Genomic DNA, 25,842 nt, shown 5'->3' on the forward strand with positions numbered 1-25,842 from the left:
AACTGGACTGGTCGGACAACACAGAGGCCCTCTAGAGGAGGGAACAGAGCAGGACAACACAGAGGCCCTCTAGACTAGAGGAGGGAACAGAGCAGAACAACACAGAGGCCCTCTTGAGGAGGGGACAGAGCAGGACGCGTCTATATTAATCCCAGACGAAGAGTGCGTTGCGTTTCTGATTGGCCCATGTGACCGCGGCGCGTGGCAGAGCGGAAATAGGCTGCTGCTTCCGCGTCAAGAAAGACAGACAGGCATTCTATTGCCATGCTCTGCGACAAACCCTAACCTTAACCAACTCCGAAATAATGCCTAACCTTAACCCTAACCTTAACTTAACCCTAACCTTAACCAACTCCGAAATAATGCCTAACCTTAACCCTAACCTTAACTTAACCCTAACCAACTCCGAAAGAATGCCTAAACTTAACTGGCGAAAGAATGCACGTTTATAGCGAGAGATGATAAACGTAAAAAAAAAAAAAAAAAATATTGAAGTGATTCGAACTTGTCACCAACCGCACCGCAGGCTCCACAGCAAGGCGGCGAACGAGTTGAGCTAAGCGTCGATGGAAAAACAGCGGGGATTACGGCTGCATAATGCCGCGGCAGAGCAGCTCGCGGAAGCACTTGGCAGCACTCTTCGGCTGGGATTAAAGAATAGGCGAGCAGGACAACACAGATGCCCTCTAGAGGAGGGAACAGAGCAGGACAACACAGAGGCCCTCTTGAGGCGGGAACAGAGCAGGACAACACAGAGGCCCTCTAAAGGAGGGAACAGAGCAGGACAACAGAGGCCCTCTAGAGGAGGGAACAGAGCAGGACAACACAGAGGCCCTCTAAAGGAGGGAACAGAGCAGGACAACAGAGGCCCTCTAGAGGAGGGAACAGAGCAGGACAACACAGAGGCCCTCTAGAGGCGGGAACAGAGCAGGACAACACAGAGGCCCTCTAAAGGAGGGAACAGAGCAGGACAACAGAGGCCCTCTAGAGGAGGGAACAGAGCAGGACAACACAGAGGCCCTCTACAGGAAGGGACAGAGCAGGACAACACAGAGGCCCTCTACAGGAAGGGACAGAGCAGGACAACACAGAGGCCCTCTACAGGAAGGGACAGAGCAGGACAACACAGAGGCCCTCTACAGGAAGGGACAGAGCAGGACAACACAGAGGCCCTCTACAGGAAGGGACAGAGCAGGACAACACAGAGGCCCTCTACAGGAAGGGACAGCGCAGGACAACACAGAGGCTCTCTACAGGAAGGGACAGAGCAGGACAACACCAAGGCCCTCTACAGGAAGGGGCAGAGCAGGACAACACAGAGACCCTCTACAAGTCTACAGGAAGGGACAGAGCAGGACAACACAGAGGACCTCTACAGGAAGGGACAGAGCAGACTGTTCTTCCTGAGGAGACTCAGGTCTTTCAACGTGTGTAAAAGGCTGCTGCAATCATTTTGCAAGTCTGCTGTAGCCAGTGTCCTCTTATTTGCCATGCTGGGGGGGTTAACATCAACTCAAGAGACACTATAACAAACTGAACAAGCTGGTGAGGAAGGCTAGCTCTGTAGTGGGAGTCAAAATGGTCAAACTAGAGGTGGTGGCCAAGAGGAGGACGAGGAAAAAGCTGGACGCTATACGGAAAAAACCCTCCCACCCCCTTACGAGGAGCTAGCCAAGATGAGGAGCACGTTCAGCCATAGACTTGACTTTAAGCTGTTAGACTCGGTATATAAGATAAGATATTCCTTTATTGATCCCCTTGGGGAAATTCAGGCATCATAGCAGCATGGGGGGGGGGGGGGGTACAGGTAGTAAAAACAAGCAGTGTAAACAATATAACAAGTGAATATAATTAACTAACTAACTGAAATATACAGTATTCACATAAGGTGCAGTATGCATAAGGTAGTGTTATTGTCCTTTTGTTTTTAGGTTCCTAGTAGTTGTAGTTGGATGTCTGGCAGCAGTCCCTGCCCACTGTTGTGGAGCCTGATGGCCGCTGGTATGAAGGACTGGCAGAAGCGGTAAGTTGAGTGTTGGGGGGGGTATGAGTCTGTGACTGAATGAGAATGTTCATCGAACTCTTCGTTAGGAATGTAGAGTGTTCATTAGTTCTCTTCCTTTGTCCAATGTTTTTTTTTGGGGGGGACAAGTGGTGAAAAAATTCAAATAGTTAAATAATAAAACAAATATAATGCAATGAAATAAAAATACAATTAAATTAAATAAATAAAATCAAATAAAAGAAAGTGGGCATGCAATATTGACATATTCTGTCCATTTCGTCCAAATCTGGTAGAATTGTTCCAGTTGGATTCTAATTGAATGACATTTTTTCCACATACAGGTGCAGCTCAATAAATTAGAATATTGTGGAAAAGTCTATATATTTAGCTGTATTGATTCAGTCATTTGTGCAAAAGGAGCCCCAACCAAGTACTGAGTGAACATACATAAACATACTTTTCAGAAGGCCGACATTTCTATATAAAAAAGAAAAATACATCTATTTTTTATTGGTGATACAGAATTTTGGGCTTTCATGAGCTGTAAGACATAATCATCAAAATGTAAACAAATAAAGGCTTGAAATATTTCACTTTGTGTGTAATGAATCTATAATCTACGAGAGTTTTGCTTTTTGAATTGAATTACTGAAATAAAATAACTTTTCCACGATATTCTAATTTATCAAGCTGCACCTGTATATCATGAATTACATCTCAAACCCTGCCCTCTTTTCTTGATCCTCCAATCACAACTGTCGCTTACCTCGGACAAAGTTTGTCCGAGGTAAGCGACAGTTGTGATTGGAGGATCAAGAAAAGGGGCAGGGTTCGAGATAGGTCTAACCATCTTCTCGTGATAGCTTTCTTACTTGCTATCAAAAGCATCTTGATCAATTTCTTATCATAGAAATCCCATTTTTCGAAGGAGATGTTCCCTAGGTACAAGGTGTCGAAATCAAAGGGGATGTCAATCTCAAAAATGGCTTCTAGGTTCCTGTGTATCTCTAGCCAGTATGGTGCCAAAGTCTGGCATTCCCAAAATATATGTAAATGATTAGCTTCTATCGATCCACAGGATCTCCAGCAACCCGCCTTTTGCTGGAGGCGTATACATTTAATAAACTTACTAGGGTGCCATCTATTTAGCCTATTATCCTTATGTTCTAGTATGTGTTCGTATATCACAGCCTTTGAAATAAAAATGGCTACCCCCCGTCTATGTCCCTTGGCGTATGAGGAAGAATATACATGTTTATACCCCAGTTTGTTCAGTTTAGCATGTTCGATTTCGGTAAGGTGGGATTCCTGTAGGTATGCTATTTGTATCCTCTCTTTTTTGAATTTTGATAATATCTTCTTCCTTTTTATCGGGTTAGTTAAGTATACCGTTGACGTTAAAGGATACTATTTTTACCTCTTGCATTACAGGTTATGACATGTGATTATCCCCTTATGTATAGGAGCCTACCTCAACGCTAGCATGCCGAAAAAAACTTTACACTGAACCCACAAGAAAAGGAGAAAAAAGTAAATAAAATAGTCAACTTTTGTGACTACCAAGGTAGAGGTCACTTCTGTGACCCTCCACGAGCCTATAAGAGGCTCCAAGAGAAATCCCTCTTCTCGCCGTCGATAGAGGGGGCCCTTGAGGGAAACAGCGTTAGGGAGATCCATAGTCCGTTCATTTCCCTGTTCTTATTTGTATATTATTTAGACTGCTAGGTGTTTCATTTCTTCTCAGTTCTCAGTCATTTCTGAAATGTGAAGTACATACCCGCTTAGCTTAATTATCCTATTATTCCCGATTGCTCCCGATGAGCAGGTTGGCACCTTGCATGGTCGCCTCTGCAGTCGGTGTGTGAATGTGTGAGTGAATAAATAATAAAAGCGATATATAAATGAAGCCATTTACCATTTATCTTAACACACATTTCACCTTTATCAAATATTGCAGCCTTCTGCGATTTGGATATTACACATGGCCATATATTGCAATTCCATTATCATTTTGATGAATTGTTCAGCCCTAAGAAATGTAGCCTCTTGTTTATATGGAGAGGTGGGAGGAGAGTTTGCAGGTTTTACAAAGAGAGGTATTCCAGCATCTCTCATCTTGCATTGCTAGAGCCATCTCCACACTGGTTTATAGCGATGTGTATCATGTACATGTTTTATACACGTTTTCAAAACTGACTTACAACACTGGGAATTAATACGCTTTTTTCTTTGGGAAACGAAGTAGGCTACTCAATGGTACAATTTAAGGTTAAATTTACACTGGACGCAGTTATAATTTCTTTTTTTAATATAAATTTTACACCACCAACACTACACTATAGGTGATGATTCTATATTTATTTACATGTTACTACATGGAACCATTACTACATGGAACCATAAAATGGAACCATAATAAATCCTAGTTTTAAAAAAAGGAAATAAAAAACACTTAAATGCATCTATTTTTTTTATCTTATTTATTACACGCAGTACAAATATATCAATGTATAAAAAAGTATTCAAGTACAAAAAAACAATAAAATCAATAAAAATGATAAACAACAAAGTCAGAAATGATACAAAGTCCTTCATTTGCCAAAACTTAAAAACTTAACCTCTAACTTTTACGTTAGTTCACTTGCATAATATATCAACTTTCTTTTCTTTCAGAAAATACATTTCCGTTAGCTGTTCCGACAAATAATAAAATGCCTTACAAGTATATATATATAAAAAAAAAAATCAAAATAAAAAAAAAGGTCGTAAAGAAACATAGTACCTTTCTGTACAGTGAAAACATTACAAAAACAGGAGCCTTTAGCATAACGAGCCTTCCACGTAATCCTTCTATGATGCAACGTTAAGGTCAGTGCAAGCTTTCGGACCTATGTGTACCGAGGGCTGGAGGTCTGGAGATTCTCTCTCAAAACTCATTTTTGACACTCAAAAAGTAAAAAAAATAATAACTCTTGCGTTTCTTTTTTTGTGTGTAAATTGTTACTGAAATGATGTGACATCATGCCCCCAAACCATCAAGGTTTAGAGTAAGCTCTGGGTAAAAAAAAAACAAATTAAAATATATATTTTTAAATCAAATAAAAGGAAGAGGTGAAAAGGAAGCTCATCGAGTGGAATCCTTCTCTGCCTCGATGTAATGATACCGCATGCTCACGGAACACCACCCAATTTAATGATTCATATACGTTACTCCTATGGTCTAAGAACACGAACAACTCTCTCTGTAATCCAAACAATAGAGTAGCTAAAACTCAGATTTGGGATCATGTCATTAGGTCTGGACGATGTTCCACCGTCAAACTAACCGGTGCTACTTATACTCTCATTATTTCCCCTTAAAACATATTGAATAAATAATATTATATTATTGTTCCCCCCCATATTGTCTCTTTTATAAATAAGAACCGAAAATGTGTTGAAAAAAAGTTAAATAACTTAATTTCACAGCATCTGTGCAGCATTGTTTATTCACTCTGTCCATGGAAACGACGATCAACACCGCCATAAAGGTGTGGTTTCTTTACTCAGAAAAGAAGATGATGATACAAGTTTATTCATTAGGATAAACACCTTGAGATGACCCATCTCGTTTTCCATGGGGTCCTAAGATAGTCCCTTTACTTTTCTGATAATTTTGGTCAGGTCTTGCTCGTAAAAGAGATCCTTGATCTCAAGCATTTTACCTCGTTAAATAAAGGTTAAAAATGTTTCACAAAAAACTCAAATGTTTTGGGTTATTAGTGACACTCTGTATGCACCCAATTGAAAGTTATAACCGCATTTTCTTTCAAAATAATTTGGTTGTGGATTTTGTTAGTAATAAGGCACTTGGGCCAGAGCTGTTTTTACAGGCTGTGACTTACAGGCGTAGAGACAGCTCTGTGTAGGATTCTGGGGTCTGGTTCTCGGTAGAGAGGAGCTCATGTCCATAAATATATATTGGACCTTCCTAGGCCACAGCAATAACATATTTGAATTCTTAATTTGGACGTTGTTCCCTTTAAAATGGAGCTTGTCGCTGTTCAGACCCATGTAGCAATGGTTGATAGTCCATGAGTGTGTGACACACACGTAAGGCTTATTATAGCAACACACACACAGTCCTACAATCTGCAAGCCAGAACCAGGTGAAATAGTATTTGCAAATAATACATAGTAGCATCATAGGAGGAGGAGGAGACTCTGGAGGGATGGGGAGAGGAAAGAGAGACGAGGAGAGGAGGACCACAGGTCTTCAAGACAGTCAAAAAGGGGGAGTTTCTTTGAGAATAAGGTTTTGAGACTGAGGACCATCAGATCAAGTTTTTCAATCACAATTGTACTAAATTAAAGGTGCTATAGATAACATCATTTGGGAGAGTAATCATTTAAAAAGAATAATACATCCACATAGCTTTTAGAAAGGTGTGGAATAAAAGTATTGCTTTTATCGCAAAAAAAAACCTATTCATGAATTTATCATTTAAACATTTTTTGCGGGTCCAAAATGAATGTTGTTGTTTACATGTTGCGTGCATGTATCCTCTCCCTACTTCCCATTTCCCCACGTGGAATGCATCCGATTGGATAGATGACATGCTGGTGCTCTAGTCCAGTGGTTCCCAAAGTCGGGGTCGCGACCCAAAGGTGGGCCGCGAGCAGCCACGGGTGGGCCGCGAGATGATTAAAAAAAAAAAAAAAAAAAAAAATTTATTTTTTATTTTTTTATTTTTTTATTTAAATTTTTTTTGTCAGGCCACTGAACTTAGAAGCAGGCCAGGACAGTGTTTCTAGTTGTATTCTAAAATTCTATTCTATTGTATTCTAAAATGTGACTATATGGTTTTATATTAACTTAATAAATAAACAAAAACGAAAAATCTACTTATTTCAACGAACATTTCAAACTAAATAACAGATTATGCACATAAAACGCTGAAAACAACCGAAGCAACAATAGTATTTGAATGAGGCTATTATTATTATCATTATTATTTTGCAACAAGTTAGCCCTCTCATAAATAGCACATATAAATGAATAACTAACTTGAACTAACTTAATAGGATTGAAGTGATATTTGGCTTAAAAAATCGATCGCCTGGCAAAAAAAAAAAAAAAAAAAGCCAGACGATGTGCATTGGGCCGCGGCTCTCTGACGCCTTATTTTCTGGGCCCCGGCCTGAAAAGTTTGGGAACCCCTGCTCTAGTCTAGTGTGACATGCGATGAATGTTATCCATAGCACCATCTAGTGGCTGAATGTTATCTATAGCACCATCTAGTGGATGAATGTTATCTATAAAACCTTTAACTTTCAAATAGTCTCAGCACTGACCGGAATTATTTGCAAACTACTATTTGAAGCGGGACTGGTGCATCCTTTATAGGTACTCTGAACACATCAATACACACAAACTCTCTCGCTCTCATGTAGACACTTTCATCATGACATCTGCATCGTTAGATACAGACTTTCTAATCTCTCACATATACGCACACACACATACCTGTATACACACACACACACACACACACGCGTATATACACACACACGACGATTTTCTTATTTCTACTATCACGCATCGAGCATCGCATCCTCATCAGACTTTGCTCTCGGAGGGAAGTTCGCTGAGAATGGCAGTGACATCACTGAAACAGGGCCGGTCCTTGGGGCTGGGCGCCCAGCAGCGCGTCATGAGCTTGTAGACCCTGGAAGGGCAGCCCTGGGGCAGGAGCAGCTTCAGCCCGCCCTCCTTCAGCTCTGGAGAAGACATGGCAAGGGGAGGGGTGGGAGGATTGAGAGAGGTGGGAGGAGTGAGAAAGGTGGGAGGAGTGTCATTTAAGTGCCTGTGAAGAGAGACACTTCTTTTGCATTTTGTGACCTCATACTGTGCGTCTGCCTGGATGTTCAATATGGGGACTTCTTTGTATATATATATATATATATATATATATATATATATATATATAGCTACTTCCCATTTTCTCACATGGAATGCACATGATTGGATAAATTAGATGCTGGTGGTCTAGTGCGACATCTAGTGGCATTTCGAATGTAGAATGTTATCTATAGCGCATTTAACTTCCCATGGACAATTTCCAGAAGATTTCTGGGAAATTACCAAATGTTTAGGACCTTTGCAAAAGAAAATAACTTGAAAAAAGTGCTGTTTATGTGGACTGAAAGAATTTAGACTCCCTGGTTTGTTGGATATCTTAACAATGTGCCCATTCCTTTACGGATCTCACAGAAACAGGGTTTTGCCTGTCGGTATGGCTCTGGTAGTCTGGAATGTTATCTAGGCACTGGGGGGGAAATGACATCGGCACTCCTTTCCATTTGGCCAGGGCTGCTACCTGGATAAAGCCCTCAGATTAACAAGCCTCGACAGGCAGTTCAGAAGTAGGCTACAGGTATTTCCCTTTGTGATGTCATACCCAGGACACAAGCAATCAATTAAGATAAGAGATAAGATATTCCTTTACTGATCCGGACAATTATCCTCTGGACAATTAGCTGTAATGGATCAATAAGAGGCCTTGCACGGAATGTTCATGTAGTTCTCCTTTTACCATTGGTCACCACTTTTGAGAGAAAATGTAAATTCCTGTACAGTGGTAGAGTAGGTAAAACACCGGAAAAGCATGATATTACTGTTCAGTTGCTGTAGTCCAGTGCTTGGGAGCGTTCAAACCGCCATCCACTGATGTCTAAAGGTTCATGTTAAAGTGGTATGTGGTCCAGTTATGCTGTTCTGATTAAAGGTTCCGTTAAAGTGGTATATGGTCCAGTTATGCTGTTCTGTTAAAGTGGTATATGGTCCAGTTATGCTGCTCTGATTATGTCCTCTTGAAGTTGACATGCTTCAAATGTGCTGCACTTGAATGCACAGACTGGAGTGTATTCCGTGATAACACAGCCAATATTAACGAATACACTGAAACGGTGCTTGACTTTGTCTGTACTCTGGTAGAAGAAACAATCCCCTCTACCACAATTAGAATCTACTCAAATCAAAAGCCCTGGGTAGATAAATCCGTCCGTGAGGCTCTGAAAGTGCGCACCTCAGCCTACAACACCGGGCTGGTGACAGGCAACATGGAAGAACACAAGACGGCAAGATACAACGTCAGGAGAGCAGTAATAGAGGCAAAACGGCGTTACAGGGATAAAGAACAGGCTGACTCTAGAGGTATGTGGCAGGGCCTCAGAACAATGACAGATTACAAAGGCACCTCCCTCAAACTGAACAGTGACATCTCCTTAGCAAATGATCTCAATACCTTCTATGCGAGGTTTGAGGCTGTGAATAACAACACCAGCCTACAAGCCACGGCAATGGGGGGGGGAGGTCTGCTGATGGAGACTCAGTGTTCAAGGTAAGAGAACATGAGGTGAGGCGGACCTTTAAAAAAAGTGAATATCAGGAAGGCAGCAGGACCGGACAGCATCCCCGGCCGCGTCCTAAATGTCTGTGCCGACCAACTGGCCCCGGTAATCACTGATATCTTTAACCTGTCCTTAGAACAGGCTGTCATCCCCACCTGTCTGAAGAAGTCCACCATCATCCCTGTACCCAAAAAATCTACGCCCGCTTGCCGCCCTGTAGCCCTCACCTCCATAGCCATGAAGTGCTTTGAGAAGCTAGTGAAGGGCTACATCTGTTCCTCCCTCCCCATCAACCTGGACCCCCTGCAATTTGCATACCGCCCTAACAGATCCACGGAGGATGCCATAGCTCATGTGCTGCACACAGCAGCATCACACCTGGACAAGAGGCAGGGGAACTATGTGAGAATGCTGTTCATCGACTATAGCTCAGCATTCAATACCATAGTCCCCTCCAAACTCATAGCCAAGCTCAGGGACCTGGGCTTGAACTATGACCTCTGCCAGTGGGTCTTGGACTTCCTGACGGGCAGACCCCAGGTGGTAAGAGCAGGCAACTGCACCTCCTCATCCATCACGCTCAACATAGGGGCCCCCCAGGGCTGTGTTCTGAGCCCCCTCCTCTACTCCCTGTACACACATGACTGCGTGGCACAGCGGAACAACAACACAATCATCAAATTTGCTGATGACACAGTAGTGGTGGGCCTGATCTCTGCCAACGACGAGAGGGCCTACCTGGAAGAGGTAGAGAATCTGTCACAGTGGTGTCAGGAGAACTGCCTCTCCCTGAACGTCAGCAAAACAAGAGAGATGATTGTGGACTTCAGGAGGTCGGGGTCAAGGACTACATCCCCCTCAGCATCGACGGGGCACCGGTTGAGAGAGTGAACAGTTTCAAGTACCTCGGAGCCCACATATCCGAGGACTTGACATGGACCACACACATTGACAGTGTTGTGAAGAAGGCACAACAACGCTTCTACTTCCTCAGGCGCCTAAGGAAGTTCCAAGTCAGTCAGAAGATCCTTAGGAACTTCTACTCATGTACAATAGAGAGCATCCTGACTGGCAACATCACCTCCTGGTTTGGGAATAGCACTGCACAAGACCGTAGCAGACTACAAAGAGTGACACGTTCAGCCGAACGCACAATTGGAGGGGGGTGTTGTGGAAAATGTGTATATGGAGTGAACTAGTTTAATATAGGTCAACTAGCAGTACTGAAAGACGGTCCGGCTGATGTTCTTAAAACAACTTTGAGATAGACAGATAGACATTTCAGTACATCACATCGTGTGCTTTTAATCTTGTACATCACATCTTGTCCTTTTAATCTTGTAACATCTTGTTCTCTCTTTCACACACACACATATACACACACACATCTCACTCAATCATACACACACACTCATTTTAATCTTGACTCTCTCTTTCACACACACACATATACACACACACATCTCACTCAATCATACACACACACTCATTTTAATCTTGACTCTCTCTTTCACACACACACATATACACACACACATCTCACTCAATCGCATCTCTCTTCGATGTTAAATCTATGTTCTTCTTAATGTCTTTATCTCTCTTCGATGTTAAATCTACGTGTCATCTTAATGTACGTCATGTCATATCTGATATAATATGTCACGTCATCATATCTGTCATGTGGGGGCAGGGCTGAGAAGGGGTTTATCTGACAAGCACAGGGGTTGAGGAGTGAGAGTGTTTTTTGTTCAAGCCGTGGTGACTGTCTGCTCGATCCATAGCTCTGCTGTTAAAACTTTCTTTCATTAAACAAATTGCCTGTTGAAATTGGAACTATCGTCTCCTGCTGTGTTAACAACCATCAGCCACAACAGGGGCTTCCCACCCTCCAGAACATTTACAACAAGCGGTGCAGGGGGAAGGCTAAGAGAATCATCAAGGACTCCAGCCACCCGAACAACTGCCTCTTTGAACTGCTGCGGTCAGGCAAGCGATACCGGAGTCTTAAAGGTGCTATGCATTATAAATGTCATTTTTCAGTCTCTAGCATTGTATTATAGTAATAGGAGTTCGTATCAATGTGTTTTTGGGCCTAAATACTATATTGGCGAATTCCTCAGCTACAGCCCATCCCCTCTTTGCCTCTAGTAAATCAGGTCATGTTGATTTGACGACCTGGTGCACGTCACAGGGCGCTGTTTATAGCGCACGGTGATGTGATTGGCTCTGTGGTTTTAGTAATGCCCGCCTCCATTCTTGCTACCTGCAGGGTGGAAGGTTTGTCCAGAAGATCACTAATCAGCTGAAGCCTGATGCGGTTCCCTCGGTCTTCGACAGACAGACCGGCGTTAGCTCTCGGGACTCGGGAGCGATCGCTAGCTACTTAGCACCAGCCGGGGCCGGCGTTAGCAACCGGGAGCGTCGTTGAGCATTCAGCCTGCTGGCTACCTAGATCCACTTCAACCAGAGCATTCAGCCTGCTGGCTACACAGCTTGTCGGTGTGCTAATAGCCTCTGCAAGCTAACGGTAGCTGGCTACACAGCTTGTCGGTGTGCTGGAGCCTCTGCAAGCTAACGTTAGCTGGCTACACAGCTTGTCGGTGTGCTGGAGCCTCTGCAAGCTAACGGTAGCTGGCTCCAGGCTATTAGCACATCGACAAGCTGCTGGAGCTCCCGACGCTCGGCTGGTTGAAGTGGATCTAGGTAGCCAGCAGGCTGAATGCTCCGCGACGCTCCCGGTTGCTATCATGTGCAGGTCCTCTTCTCAGACCTGTGTGGCAAAGCACTGCACACGCATCATGCAAGCTACACATCGCTGCATGTTGATCAATGGTGGCCCACTCGGTGCATCACAGTGGGCTACTATTGTGCTAACAACAACCGCGGTGTCCGGCTTGTCGGCCGGCATGAGTGCTCGATTTGGGGTGGTTCTCTCCTCCTTGTGTGCCCCCGTTCTCGCGGGTGTCCTGCCGGGGAGCTTGTGGACGCGACAACAGCGGCGGCCGTAGCGTTAGTTAGCTCATAGCTATTGTGTACCACTAGCGTTACGGCGGGCTCGAGCACCCTACGGCTGCCGCCGTTGTCGCGTCCATGGGCTCCCCGGCAGGGTACCCGTGGGGACGGGGGTGTACAGAGAGGAGAGAACCATTTTGTGTCGGGCGTGCATGCCGGCCAGCGAGCCGGACGTCGGGATATGTTGTTAGCACAATAGCTACCAAGCTAAGCTATGTTAGCTTCTAACGGTGTATACACAATATGTACAATGACACAATGATTTACATTATTACAAATATGGTAACGTGGTTGTGGCTTTTACAAATAGTGGTAACATATATATAGATAGACAGTACTGCTACATCTCTATATTTATGACATACCATATTTGTATTGCTACAGTACTGCTATGATGGAGACCAGAGAAAGACTTTCGTCTTGTTTACATCAGGGTCCCCCAATTTCAATTCATGGTAACATATTATATATATATAGATAGACAGTACTGCTACATCTCTATATTTATGACATACCATATTTGTATGTAACCTGAAACCTAATCTCTGACGGGGAGATGGGCGGAGCTATTTGGTGGGTGGCTGTCACTCAAAGTCTGGGTGGAGCCAAGCCAATAATAGCCTGCTTTCATGAGGCTGAAAAATGCTGGTTTTGAGTACAAGATTAGAAATATAAAACAATGATTATTTTTGGAATAAAAATTACAGATGTGTTACATAGACTCACAGGAAGTGTGTAAAGTTGCCCAAATAGTGCTAGGAATAGCAGTGCATAACCCCTTTAAGGCGAGCACAGAAAGACTCAGAAGAAGCTTCTATCCCCAGGCCATCAGGCTGCTCAACGAACAATAAACACTATGCAACAACCATCAAATGCACACAGCACACACACCCACACTTAAACAAACAACACACTGCAGCACCCACTCTCCACACTTTAGATCACCTAAACACACTTTACACTTTATATTTATTGGTAAAGGATTTGCACTACAACTCGTACACCTTACTGTAAATTGTACCTAAATTGTACCTCATCCCATTTCTGCTCTGCACTATATAGTATTGTATATTAGTACATTGCATAGTATATTGTATATTGTATGGTAACTCAGTTACTTCTATTCTGCATCGAACATTGTACATATGCCTATACTGAACACTGTGACCTCTATTTTTACTTCTATTTTACATGCTATACTATTTTATTTCATACTTATCTTGTCTAGCACAGTCTCTGGAGCGTAACAGTAAGAAGCATTTTGTATAAAAATATTCTGTACTTCTGTATGACAACTATTAAAGAAACTTGAAAGTATATAATCTTCATAAACATTTCCCATGTTTTCTATGCTAAATCTATTTCTTCAAAGTAACTAGTAACCGATGGGTTCAGATACATTTTGTGGAGTAAAAGTATAAAGTTCCCTAAAATGAAAACGCTCATGTAAAAGTAGCTTGAAATTGTACTTAAGTACAGTAATTGAGTAAAAGTTACTTTTCACCACTGAACATGCTCTCTCTCTCTCTCTCTCTCTCTGTTCATACCCCGGTGGCCTGGCGTGTGTGTCAAGCTTTTACCTTCCAGGACCTTCTCGTCGTCCAGCTCCGCGTGGGGCAGCTCTCCCAGGCTAAACACCTCCCACATCAGCACGCCGAAGGACCACACATCCGTTTTAGTGGAGTAGTCGTCCTCGAACACGGCCTCGCTGGGCAGCCAGCGCAGCGGGATCCAGGCCTGTCGATACTGGTGGTACTCACTGGGAGGAGGAGGAGGAAGAGGGAAGGAAAGCAGACGGAGGATTGATTGATTGAAGTTTGTTTCAAATATGCAACAACAACAAACAAACAACAAGTACAGATATAGCCTTAAGCTGTTCAAATAATATAAATGTATAAAAGAATTACAAAAAACCCCACAAAAGTCTAACTAATTTTTATTTATTTTTTTATCTTTTTCCCCCTCCTTTTTCCCCCGATTTTCTCCCATCCCAATGTTAGTCGTTATGCCAATGCGTGTGGAAGGATCACACTATCCCACTTAGATACTATCCGCGCTTAGCAGGCGCCCCGACCGAACTGTAGGAGTCGCTGTTTACAACGACCCGGACCCACCCCGCCAGCTTATCCCACCCTCTAATACTGCCAATTGTATTAGTGTGAACGGCCAGCCAAGCTGGTGACAACCCCAGAGCTGTGAGCTGGATTCGAACAGGCGAATCCAGCGTCTCCGGGGTTGGTGACGAACGCAATCTCCGCTACGCCACCTGACCGCACCTAACAATTTTTTTTAAAGAAGTGGGAAGAAGTTATACACTTATTTAATCCCACCCCTTTTTACTCAAATCATACTTTACTCATTTATAACTACCTGCTCCCTTACGGTCAGACTTATAATGAAATAAATTAACTTAGTTAACAAAACATTTTTGATTAATTTCGTATTATTATTTGCCAAAACTGTATGACAGCAACAAAATCATCAGTGTGAGGTCATCAATGAGGTAGGCTAAATATAATAGAGGCGTAAAAGTACTTTGACATTTTACAGAAACTTAGAAATGTGTAGTTCCAATCACAGGCAGAGCAGTCTGCTTTCATTGCTATACAAATTGTATTGTATTTGTAACATTTGAAAACGCCACACTGTAAACTACAAACGAAGCTGTCTTTTCACTGTAGTGTGGTAACCTAGCCACTAGGTGGAGACACATACAGTATATTGTCAGTCCCTATGGTGTAGTCAGAAATATACCCTGTTATTTTAACTAAAATATGATAATAATTAGTGGTGCATCCCTAGTTGGACCCTCCAGGATTTCAACCCTAGTCAGACCCTCCAGGATTTCAACCATAGCATTGAACTCCTGGGGTCTGCCTAGCTTTGAACTCCTGGTGGGTCTGCCTAGCATTGAACTCCTGGGGTCTGCCTAGCTTTGAACTCCTGGTGGGTCTGCCTAGCTTTGAACTCCTGGTGGGTCTGCCTAGCATTGAACTCATGGGGTCTGCCTAGCTTTGAACTCCTGGTGGATCTGCCTAGCATTGAACTCATGGGGTCTGCCTAGCTTTGAACTCCTGGTGGGTCTGCCTAGCATTGAACTCCTGGTGGGTCTGCCTAGCTTTGAACTCCTGGTGGGTCTGCCTAGCTTTGAACTCCTGGTGGGTCTGCCTAGCATTGAACTCATGGGGTCTGCCTAGCTTTGAACTCCTGGTGGGTCTGCCTAGCATTGAACTCATGGGGTCTGCCTAGCTTTGAACTCCTGGTGGGTCTGCCTAGCATTGAACTCCTGGGGTCTGCCTAGCTTTGAACTCCTGGTGGGTCTGCTTAGCATTGAACTCCTGGCTGGTCTGCCTAGCATTTAACTCCTGGTTGGTCTGCCTAGCACTAAGTGGTCACTTACTTGTTGTAGACGTCTTTGCTGAGGCCGAGCGCCGACACCTTCACCTGTTTCTTGGTGCTGATCAGACAGTTGCGGGTGGCCAGGTCTTTGTGAACAAAGCGCTGATTGGACAGATGCTCCATTGCCTTGGCAACCTGAAGACACACCCCCACCTGAAGGGAGGGGGGAGATAGAGGAGAGAGTTACTTGTGGTCATGCTTGAGAGCATATTAAGCCACGTCTATCAAGCTAAATACTAGAATTTGCACGTAGAAGCTTTTCAAATATACACAAATTTCCACTTAAATGAGATTATAATGAGTGAGTCCTTGGAAACAGTTGACTTTATATTGTGTACCGGTATTAGGGATGGGTACCGAATTCTGTACTTTTGAGGTACCGAACCGAAACACGTCGGTACTACCGAGTATCGATTCAAGTGAGATACAGAAAAAGAATTTAACTTTTTTTCTTTTTTTTTCTTTTTTACCTTTTTTCTTTTCATGTCAACGTTCACACGCACAATATATGCTTACCTAGGATTTGACTTGATTCAACAACAAAGCAGTCGGAGCAATGGCAAGCCGAAAACGGTCGAAATTGTCGTTATTTGAAGTTTGGATTTTTTTTATTTTTACGACTGAGGTAGGTAAATTAAATTTCCCGAGACTAAAGTACAGAAAAAAGGTACCGTTGGGTACCCGTATCGATTCACAGGTACCGGTACCGTATCGGTTCAAATGTGAAAGGTACCCATCCCTAACCGGTATGTATACTTTATAGCTTAAATACTGTACTGGTATATAAAGTGAATTGACTTTTGTCAATTTAAAAGAGAATTTAGGTGCTGAGGTTGTAACGTGTCTGGCTGTGTGACGTCAACTTGAGGCTTCCCACCCTCCAGAACATTTACAACAAGCGGTGCAAGGGGAAGGCTAAGAGAATTATTAAGGACTCGAGCCACCCGAACAACTGCCTCTTTGAACTGCTGCGGTCAGGCAAGCGATACCGGAGTCTTAAGGCGAGCACAGAAAGACTCAGAAGAAGCTTCTATCCCCAGGCCATCAGGCTGCTAAACGAACAATAAACACTATGCAACAACCATCAAATGCACACCGCACACACACCCACACGCACACACTCACTCAAACAAACAACACACTGCAGCACCCACTCTCCACACTTTAGATCACACAAACACACTTTATATTTATTGATAAAGGATTTGCACTACAACTCGTACACCTACTGTGAATTGTACCTAAATTGCACCTCGTCCCATTTCTGCCTTGCACTATATAGTATTGTATATTAGTACACTGCACAGTATTGTATATTGTATGGTAACTACGTCTATTCTGCATCGAACATTGTACATATGTCTAAACTGAACACTGTGACCTCATTTTTTTACTTCTAATTTTACTATGTTATTTTATTTCATACTTATCTTGTCTTGCACAGTCTCTGGAGCGTAACAGTAAGAAGCATTTTGTATAAAAGTATTCTGTACTTCTGTATGACAAATATTAAAGAAACTTGAACTTGAAACTACCGGTACTAAACAGAGACGAAAGTTTGACGTTAAGTTTAAAGAGGAAGTTTTGAGGTATGCGGCGGAGCATTCGGAAGAGAAAGCCGCAAAGCACTTTAACATTGATTCCAGACAAATCCGATATTGGAAAAAACAAAGGAATGAGCTGAAAGCAGTTGACGGTAAAAGAGCATAACTGGAGGAGGGAGAAAAAAAGTGAGAGAGGAGATGGAGACACTACTTTCCGAGTCGATTTATGCATTGCGCGACAAACACAACCGCGTGTCGCGCAAAATGATACAAAGAAAAGCAATGGAAATCTAGCCAACAGTGAGTGATGGAGGCAAGGCGTTTGTGGCCAGTAAAGGTTGGCTAGAGAAAATGTTTTTATTTTATTATTTGCAGCTGAACTTGACTGTTATTAGCCTAACTGTATATAGGCCTATATACAGTTATTTGAATGGGCAATAAATAGGATGGACCACAGTATTGTGGTAGTCTACCTCAGTTGAAGTTATATTTAAAGTTAAATTGACACTGTTGCACTGTGTTGATGTTTTTATGGTATTTACCATAGGCAATATATTTTGTTATTGTTGTTATATGCTGGCTGTGCAGTAAATACCATATAAATGGTATGGTGTTAATGTTTACCAAGAGAGTAAGACTACCTCAGAATTGTTTATACCAGTATTGTGATTGCACTATTTTACTCAGGTAAAGTTACTTGATTTCACTTTGAAAACGTTTAAATGACCAGTGACCACCTGTAATTGCACTGTTTACTATTGCATACAGTACTTGGTTTCAATAAATTAACCCAGTACATTTTACTGGGTTCAAACTGACACAAAATGTTGATTTATTCATTATGATCCATTTGAAAATTTGAAATATAGGCCTCTCTCTTATACATGCCTCCTTTCAATAAAAGCCTGGTACCCGCTACAGTTGAAACAAATACAAGCCTGGGTCACTATTAGAGGAATTACGGTATATTAAAACAACTACTAGCCACATCGTTACTAGAGAAACTACTATAACAAGTTGGCGCTTGACGGTGCTGTCGGACGTCAGGTGGAACAGGAAGTGAAGAAGCCACTTGTATCAAATTAAACCTGTAGCTACATTAGGTACAAACAATGGAGCGCCACTTAGTGACCAAACATGGCACTGCAACTAAATAATACAGAAATACAATAGGCACATTTGTGACTGTTACAAGGTGATGGGACTTGGGTTGTGTGTTCTTACCTTCTCCTTGGTGCCGAGACTTGGGTTGTGTGTTCTTTACCTTCTGCTTGGTGCTCAGGTGATGGGACTTGGGTTGTGTGTTCTTACCTTCTGCTTGGTGCCGAGACTTGGGTTGTGTGTTCTTTACCTTCTGCTTGGTGCTCAGGTGATGGGACTTGGGTTGTGTGTTCTTTACCTTCTGCTTGGTGCTCAGGTGACTTGGGTTGTGTGTTCTTTACCTTCTGCTTGGTGCTGAGGTGACTTGGGTTGTGTGTTCTTTACCTTCTGCTTGGTGCTGAGGTGACTTGGGTTGTGTGTTCTTTACCTTCTGCTTGGTGCTGAGGTGACTTGGGTTGTGCGTTCTTACCTTCTGCTTGGTGCTCAGGTGATGGGACTTGGGTTGCGTGTTCTTTACCTTCTGCTTGGTGCTCAGGTGATGGGACTTGGGTTGTGTGTTCTTACCTTCTGCTTGGTGCTGAGGTGACTTGGGTTGTGTGTTCTTACCTTCTGCTTGGTGCTCAGGTGACTTGGGTTGTGTGTGCTTACCTTCTGCTTGGTGCTGAGGTGACTTGGGTTGTGCGTTCTTAGCTTCTGCTTGGTGCTCAGGTGATGGGACTTGGGTTGTGTGTTCTTACCTTCTGCTTGGTGCTCAGGTGATGGGACTTGGGTTTGTCCTCCTTGCTCTTAGACATCTTAAGGTACTGCTTCAAGTCGCCCTGGGAAAAAAGTACGTCATAGAATCTGTGATACAGGCTTTGAGAATTATGCACCAAAGCTATGGAACACCCTATCTATGGACATTAGAGCAGCTAGATCACAAAATATTTTCAAAAGTAAGCTAAAACGTACCTCTTCACCGTAGCCTTTTAATATGCACTGCAACTTAGACTCATTACATCCAGACAATGAGTATTGTACTATAAATATATATATGCATTATTGTGATGTATAATATAACGATAGGGCATACAGACCCTAATCTGCACCTTGATTACACTTGATTCTACTGTACTATAATTGTATTGCCTGTATTATGTCTTATACTATTACCCTGCCCATACCTGTACCTGCCCTCCCCCATCCCCATGCTGCTATGATGCCTGCATTTCCACAAGGGGATCAATAAAGGATATCTTACCTCATCTTAAACACATCCAGCGCCAAAAACACTGTCCAGCGTTATTGGCCGCCATGCGTTGACCGCCAGGATCGCTGTACAGCGTTTTTTTAGATCAATATTATTTTTTTTAACCATTGCATTCATAATTCATATACCCACCCCCGGTCCTGCAACTGGACCTTAGATGTGACTGCAACGACTGCTCAATACCGCTGCCTGGTGGATGGTCGGGTGAGTTACACTCCCAAACAGGATGGGCCATCAGTGCATCGATGAAAACCATCCGGCAGTCACATCTCGTTACGGGACTCCCGACAGACACTATGTACATAATGGATCGCTTTCTAAACTTAATAATCGATATGATTTCGGCGTTTATTGCGCCATACAAACCGGAAATGGACCTAGGCGATCGGCGTCGTATAATTGGGATCTTTCACCGCCAGTCTCATTGGCCCACGGTAAGAGGAATATAACGTTATTTTCAACCCGATTGTGCATTTCCTTGTTTGCAAACCATCTGATCAATATATCCACCCAACCTACATAAAGCAGTAACTGATGATCGGGGAATTATAAACGATGTAGCATCTATGGGGGGGAAACGGCAATCGATAATCTATATAATGTGTTTGGGCCTATAACTAACGTTTTTGGAATTACAGCAGAAAAGATTAAAAACATACTTATATTCTAGAAGGTATTAACACAACAATGTATGAATGAAAAAGTATAACGTTCCCACATCCTGAACGATAGATAATCGATGTTGAATGGGCCATAGTAATGTCAATATAGCAATAACATTAAAAAAGTTATAGCCCTGCAAAGAAGGTAAACATCTCCATAGGCTTACAGCACTGGCAGAGAGGGGCATAACCCCCGGCGGGCAATGTGTTAAATGAGAGCTATTTTATTGCACTGCTTGTATTCTGTCTATTTTATACTCATTTTATGTCTGCACTTTTATTTGTTAAATTATCTGTTCATTTTATGCCTGTCTATATTTATGTAAATGTTATTATCATTTTATGCCTATGTCTATTTTATGTAGAACTGCTGTGGAGCACTTCCTGTATGAAAGGTGCTATATAAATAAAGTGTATGATTAGTAGTGTTATAATCAAAGCACCTCTCACGGAAACCCGTTACCCCTCAACTTCATATAGTCCGATTGTTGTTTATTTGTACAACTATCGATCTGTAGAGGTTTCCATAGTTTCATGCCACATACTGATCGCACAGCAGGTCAGTTCATGTTCAGTTCATGTTCAGCCCAACGCCAGCCTTCTCACTTTCACACATCAGGAAGAAAGCAGGACGAAAGCAGGAACACATGCTGTGTTTACATCACGTGGGAAAGATGGTGGCTCCAACATTTTAGTTGTTCATTTAAATGATTGTGTTATTTCCCCCTCTTATGTTCACTGAGTTCAACACAAGTCCTGAGTCGAGCACTGATGACTTGGCCTTGGACTAGAGCATTGACTGCATTCGAACTCAGAAGGTGCAGACAAGGACTCAGACTTGTTAATTAATTAATTATTTATTTATTTATTTTGTAATAGCCCCCAATCATTTGGCATAAGACATTGATGGCTAGTGCATTTGTTTGGCTATTGTGTCACAAAGTAAATAAACTCCCATTGAAACGGTGACCGCTGTGCCATTTATGTTTAATGTAGACCTTTTTTTATTTGTATGTCAGCTATTTGACTGCCAGAGGGGAGTGGACTCAACCTTGATGAATTGGACTCGGACTAGGGTAATGGGGACTCGACTCAAACTCTTCTTTGGTGACTCAGACTTGTACTCTGACTCGAACACTGGGGACTCGAGACTCGACCTCAAGATTGAGTGACTCGACTACAACTCTGATACAATGTACAGGTGATGCCGTCAATCCAATACAACGGAGCTGAATAACGATTATGTCATGGTACTAAAAAACGCTAAAATAGTGCATTTGAAAAACTCACCAGCGACGTCTCTCTCTCCAGAAATCATGACACGGTTACTCACAATAATCAACAGAGCTCGTTGTGAACAGTTTCATTGAGAACTATTTTCTATTCGAGTAAGCCTGCCATAATAGCTCTCAATGAAACCACATCGGCCCCCGACAGTCCTTGGTGCCAGTAGCCATCAGGCTCCACAACCGTGGGCACGGACTGCTGCCAATTGCTGGAGAGCTAACAGCTGGTGAGCTTGAGAACTGTTAGGACTATCTGACTCTTAATAATAAACACTGCACGGACTCTGGTGCAGTGCGTTACTACGGTTTGTGGACGGACCATGTATACCATCTTCACTATTACCACTGTCCGATTGAATCCCATCACTCACTACTGTTCACCAGTACTACTGTTAACACTATCATTATTACTATTCGCACCCCGAGGGGATTAACAAAGGAACAAGTGACTTGACTTGAAGTCACACCAAAACTATCTGGATGGATAGATAGCAGAGAGGAAATATATGTTTTTCTGTATCCAAGATAAGATAATGTAACGTGGGCCTGCGAATGACGAGTCACAACAGGAGTGCTCCATTTAGTTAATAATAAAAAAAATTCTTATGTACCATAGATACTATTGCTACCTTGTATATATATTAAGGCTGTCAAAGTTAACACGTTAACGCACAATTATTTTCACGCCACTATTTCTTTTAACGCAAGATTAACGCAAAAAAAAATATATAGGTATATACGGTATATAGAAAGAGAGCTGGGAGAGTGTGTGTGAGAGAGAGAGGGAGGCGGGGGGTGTGAGTCCTCAGCCCTTGTGTGGGTGAATGTAACAAGTTCCTAACGTTTTCTTTCCCCCATTATTTCATGCACACAGTTTGTTAAATTATTATTTTCTTTTAAGTTATTTTGTGCATCACTCTGTTTTGAATTTGATGCAAATTTGCAATGCATGAGGGACATCCTTTTGTGTTAAATGGCTGCATAAAGCAAGCATTTCTTGACTCTCATGTTGATAAGAGTATTAAAACTTGAAAAAGATCCGTTTAAGGTAGACTTAGAACAGATACAAAATATGCGATAGATTTGCGATTAATCACGAGTTAACTATGGACAATTATGCGATTGACCGCCTTAATATATATATATATGTGTTTCATTACATGTATATATACATTCATACCAATTACTCGCCTGTTCTATTCTCCATCCATCTATCATCCATTGCAACACTATATTATCACCGACATCCAAGTTGGGGGATCCCCTTTGAACAGCCCATCTGAAGTTTCTCTCCTCCACGCCGCCTGTGGTGCTCCCCCCCCCCCTATTGCTAGGTTTTTAGTGAGTCATTCCTTATCTTCATTGGGGAAAGTCTGGGAGTGTCGCATATTTGGATTTTCATGGTGGTTTTTGTTTTTGATCTTTTGTGATGTTTCTTCTTGACTTTTACAAGAAGACTTGTACAGCCCATGGGGGCTATTCCATGTGATCTCAGGCTATACACATACATTTGATTTGAAGTGTGTGTGTGTGTGTGGTGTGTGTGGTGTGTGTGTGTGTGTGTGTGTGTGTGTGTGTGTGTGGACGCCTCACCATCTCGGCGTACTCCAGGACCAGGTAGTGGGGCTCGGCCTCACGGCACACGGCCAGCAGGCGGGCCAGGTTGGGGTGGGACAGCTTGCCAAACATCTCGGCCTGCCGGCGGTACTCCTGCTGCACCACCTCGTCCCGGTTCTGGAGGGCCTTCACCAGGACCACCGTCTCCTCCTCTTCCTCACCGGCCTTCCCTCCGCCCAGGCCTTTAGCTTTGGCCAGGAAGACTTCGCCGAACTCCCCTTTACCTGTGGCGAGGGACACGAGGAGGTGATATATGAGGGCGATATGGTAGATCTTACAAGACGCTTATATTTAGAGAATAAATATTCACGACGTATGGCAGTAAATACACATATTATTCTTACAAGAAATTTAAATAATCTGCCATAGATTACTGGCTGCTCGGGCATAGAACACTTAGAGCTGCAACGGGAACCGCATGGTTAAACATGGTGGGGGCTGAGTGTCGGGGATGAGTGTTGGGGCTGAGTGTTGAGACTGAGTGTTGAGACTGAGTGTTGGGGCTGAGTGTTGAGACTGAGTGTTGGGGCTGAGTGTTGGGGCTGAGTGTTGAGACTGAGTGTTGAGACTGAGTGTTGGGGCTGAGTGTTGAGACTGAGTGTTGGGGCTGAGTGTTGGGACTGAGTGTTGAGACTGAGTGTTGGGGCTGAGTGTTGAGACTGAGTGTTGGGGCTGAGTGTTGAGACTGAGTGTTGGGGCTGAGTGTTGGGGCTGAGTGTTGGGGCTGAGTGTTGGGGCTGAGTGTTGGGGCTGAGTGTTGGGGCATGTAAGCAGGGCTGGGATTCAGGGTGCTTTCAAAATGCAATCCATGCAGACTACCGATTACCAGGGATGGAAAAGTAACTAAGTACTTTTACTAAAATACGGCACTGCATGTGCCCCATATGGGGCTGCGTCAGCCACAGATTCTACATCGCAGTGACATCACAAATTCCAGGGTTCTCCCTCCGATTTCTGGCTTCAGGGTAGAGAGAGAGCGGTGCATGTTTAGACTGAACTGGGGCACAGGAAGAACACATGTGAACTCTGAAAAGGGTTGACAGGGGCTGGGAATGTCATGTAGCCTATGGAATTCAAGCCTAGACTACCTAAACGGACAACGTATAATGTATGGCGTATATCTTACATCATAGTATGCATACTGCACCTGTGTATACTTACTTACTCATAGTATTTTATTTTATTTATTTAGATTATAGTGTCTATTGTAACTATATTTATTGTAATGCAAATATAACAGAGGGTATACATACCCTCATCTGCACCTTGATTTACACTACCTACTTGCTCATACTCAGATTAAATTATATTGTTATATTGTTCACTTATATTGTTATATTGTTACTTTACAACATTTTAAAACATCAGTAAAGGGCGGTCAGGTGGCGTAGCGGAGATTGCGTTCGTCACCAACGCTGGAGACGCTGGGTTCGTGTGTTCGAATCCAGCTCCCGCCGTTGTCACCAGCTTGGCTGGCCGTTCACACTAATACAATTGGCAGTATTAGGGGGTGGGGAAAGCTGGCGGGTGGGTCCTGGGCGTTGTGGACAGCGACCCCTACAGTTCGGTCGGGGCGCCTGCTCAGCGAGGGTAAGATCTGGAGAGAGGTAGTGCGGCCTCCCACACGTTACACTCTCCCAGTGAGAATCTGCGCGGCCAGGCTGGCTGCCGGCTGGCTGCACATGCGTCGGAGGAAAGCATGTGACAGTCTCCGGCCTCTCGGACCAACAGTAGGGGAAAGTGCGCAACAACCAGGAAGGGGGTTGGGAATTGGCATAACGACTAACAGTGGGATGGGAAAAAAATCTGAAAAAGGAGGGGGAAAAAAGATTTAAAAAAAAGAAAAAAAAAACATCAGTAAAAATACAAGAAGAAACATGTGAAGAGAAAAATAAAATATTAAAATGAACTAAAACAACAGAATAGACAACAAAAAACTAAAATATAAACAGAAAGAAACGGCTATCTGTGTTTAAAAAGCCTGCCTGTAGAAGTACGTTTTTAGCTGCCTTTTAAAACGAGCTCTGAGGGAGTGGTTAAAGGAATATCTTATCTTAATATAATAATGTGTGCTGCTCCATACCCAGGGTGGTGATGGTGGTCAGGTTGGTCCGGGGGTAGTTGAGTTTGTCGTGGCCGCTGTGGCGCTTGGTGCTGCCGGCGCCTGTAGCCAGGCTGCTGAGAGCCACCTCCTCCTGGAGCTCAGCTGGGGCCTGTCCGTTGGCTTGGCCTGCACACACACACAATTTAGAATAGAAGTACTTTATTGATCCTGAGGGAAATTCAGCACTACAGATCGCTCACAATAAACTTTTAGGTAGTCAAAAATCACAAATAAGAATAAAAACAGTCAGGGATATATATATATTTCTTTTATTATGTTTTTGGTAGATTTTTTTTTATTTGTTTGTACTACCGGGCAGTCCGGTAGAGGGAGAGAGAGAGGAAGAACGGGAGACAGAGCGGGGGGAAGACATTCGGCAAAGGACGCCGGGTCCGGGAATCGAACCCGGGTCGGCCGCTTCGCAACGCAGTGTGTTACATGGTTCGCCACTTGGCCGCCCCAGGGATATAT

The 25,842-nt window shown here is 43.2% G+C and overlaps 1 protein-coding gene across 2 annotated transcripts in view; it reads right to left on the minus strand.

The window, feature by feature from the left end:
- Positions 1-7,162: 7,162 nt before the first annotated feature.
- Positions 7,163-25,842, minus strand: part of LOC311232432 (inactive tyrosine-protein kinase 7-like) — a 194,118-nt gene continuing 175,438 nt past the window's right edge. For both annotated transcript variants that reach the window (XM_084319227.1, XM_084319228.1), the window contains exons 15-20: positions 25,351-25,497; positions 23,244-23,491; positions 19,191-19,271; positions 15,810-15,961; positions 13,990-14,168; positions 7,163-7,765 (exon numbers count right to left, since the gene is read on the minus strand). In XM_084319227.1, coding sequence (XP_084175353.1) covers positions 7,605-7,765; positions 13,990-14,168; positions 15,810-15,961; positions 19,191-19,271; positions 23,244-23,491; positions 25,351-25,497 — 968 coding nt within the window. In that variant the 3' untranslated portion in view covers positions 7,163-7,604. The remainder of the gene's footprint in view (positions 7,766-13,989; positions 14,169-15,809; positions 15,962-19,190; positions 19,272-23,243; positions 23,492-25,350; positions 25,498-25,842) is intronic.

Source organism: Notolepis coatsorum, assembly GCF_963971535.1.
Source record: "Notolepis coatsorum genome assembly, chromosome: 7".
Taxonomy (NCBI): domain Eukaryota; kingdom Metazoa; phylum Chordata; class Actinopteri; order Aulopiformes; family Paralepididae; genus Notolepis; species Notolepis coatsorum.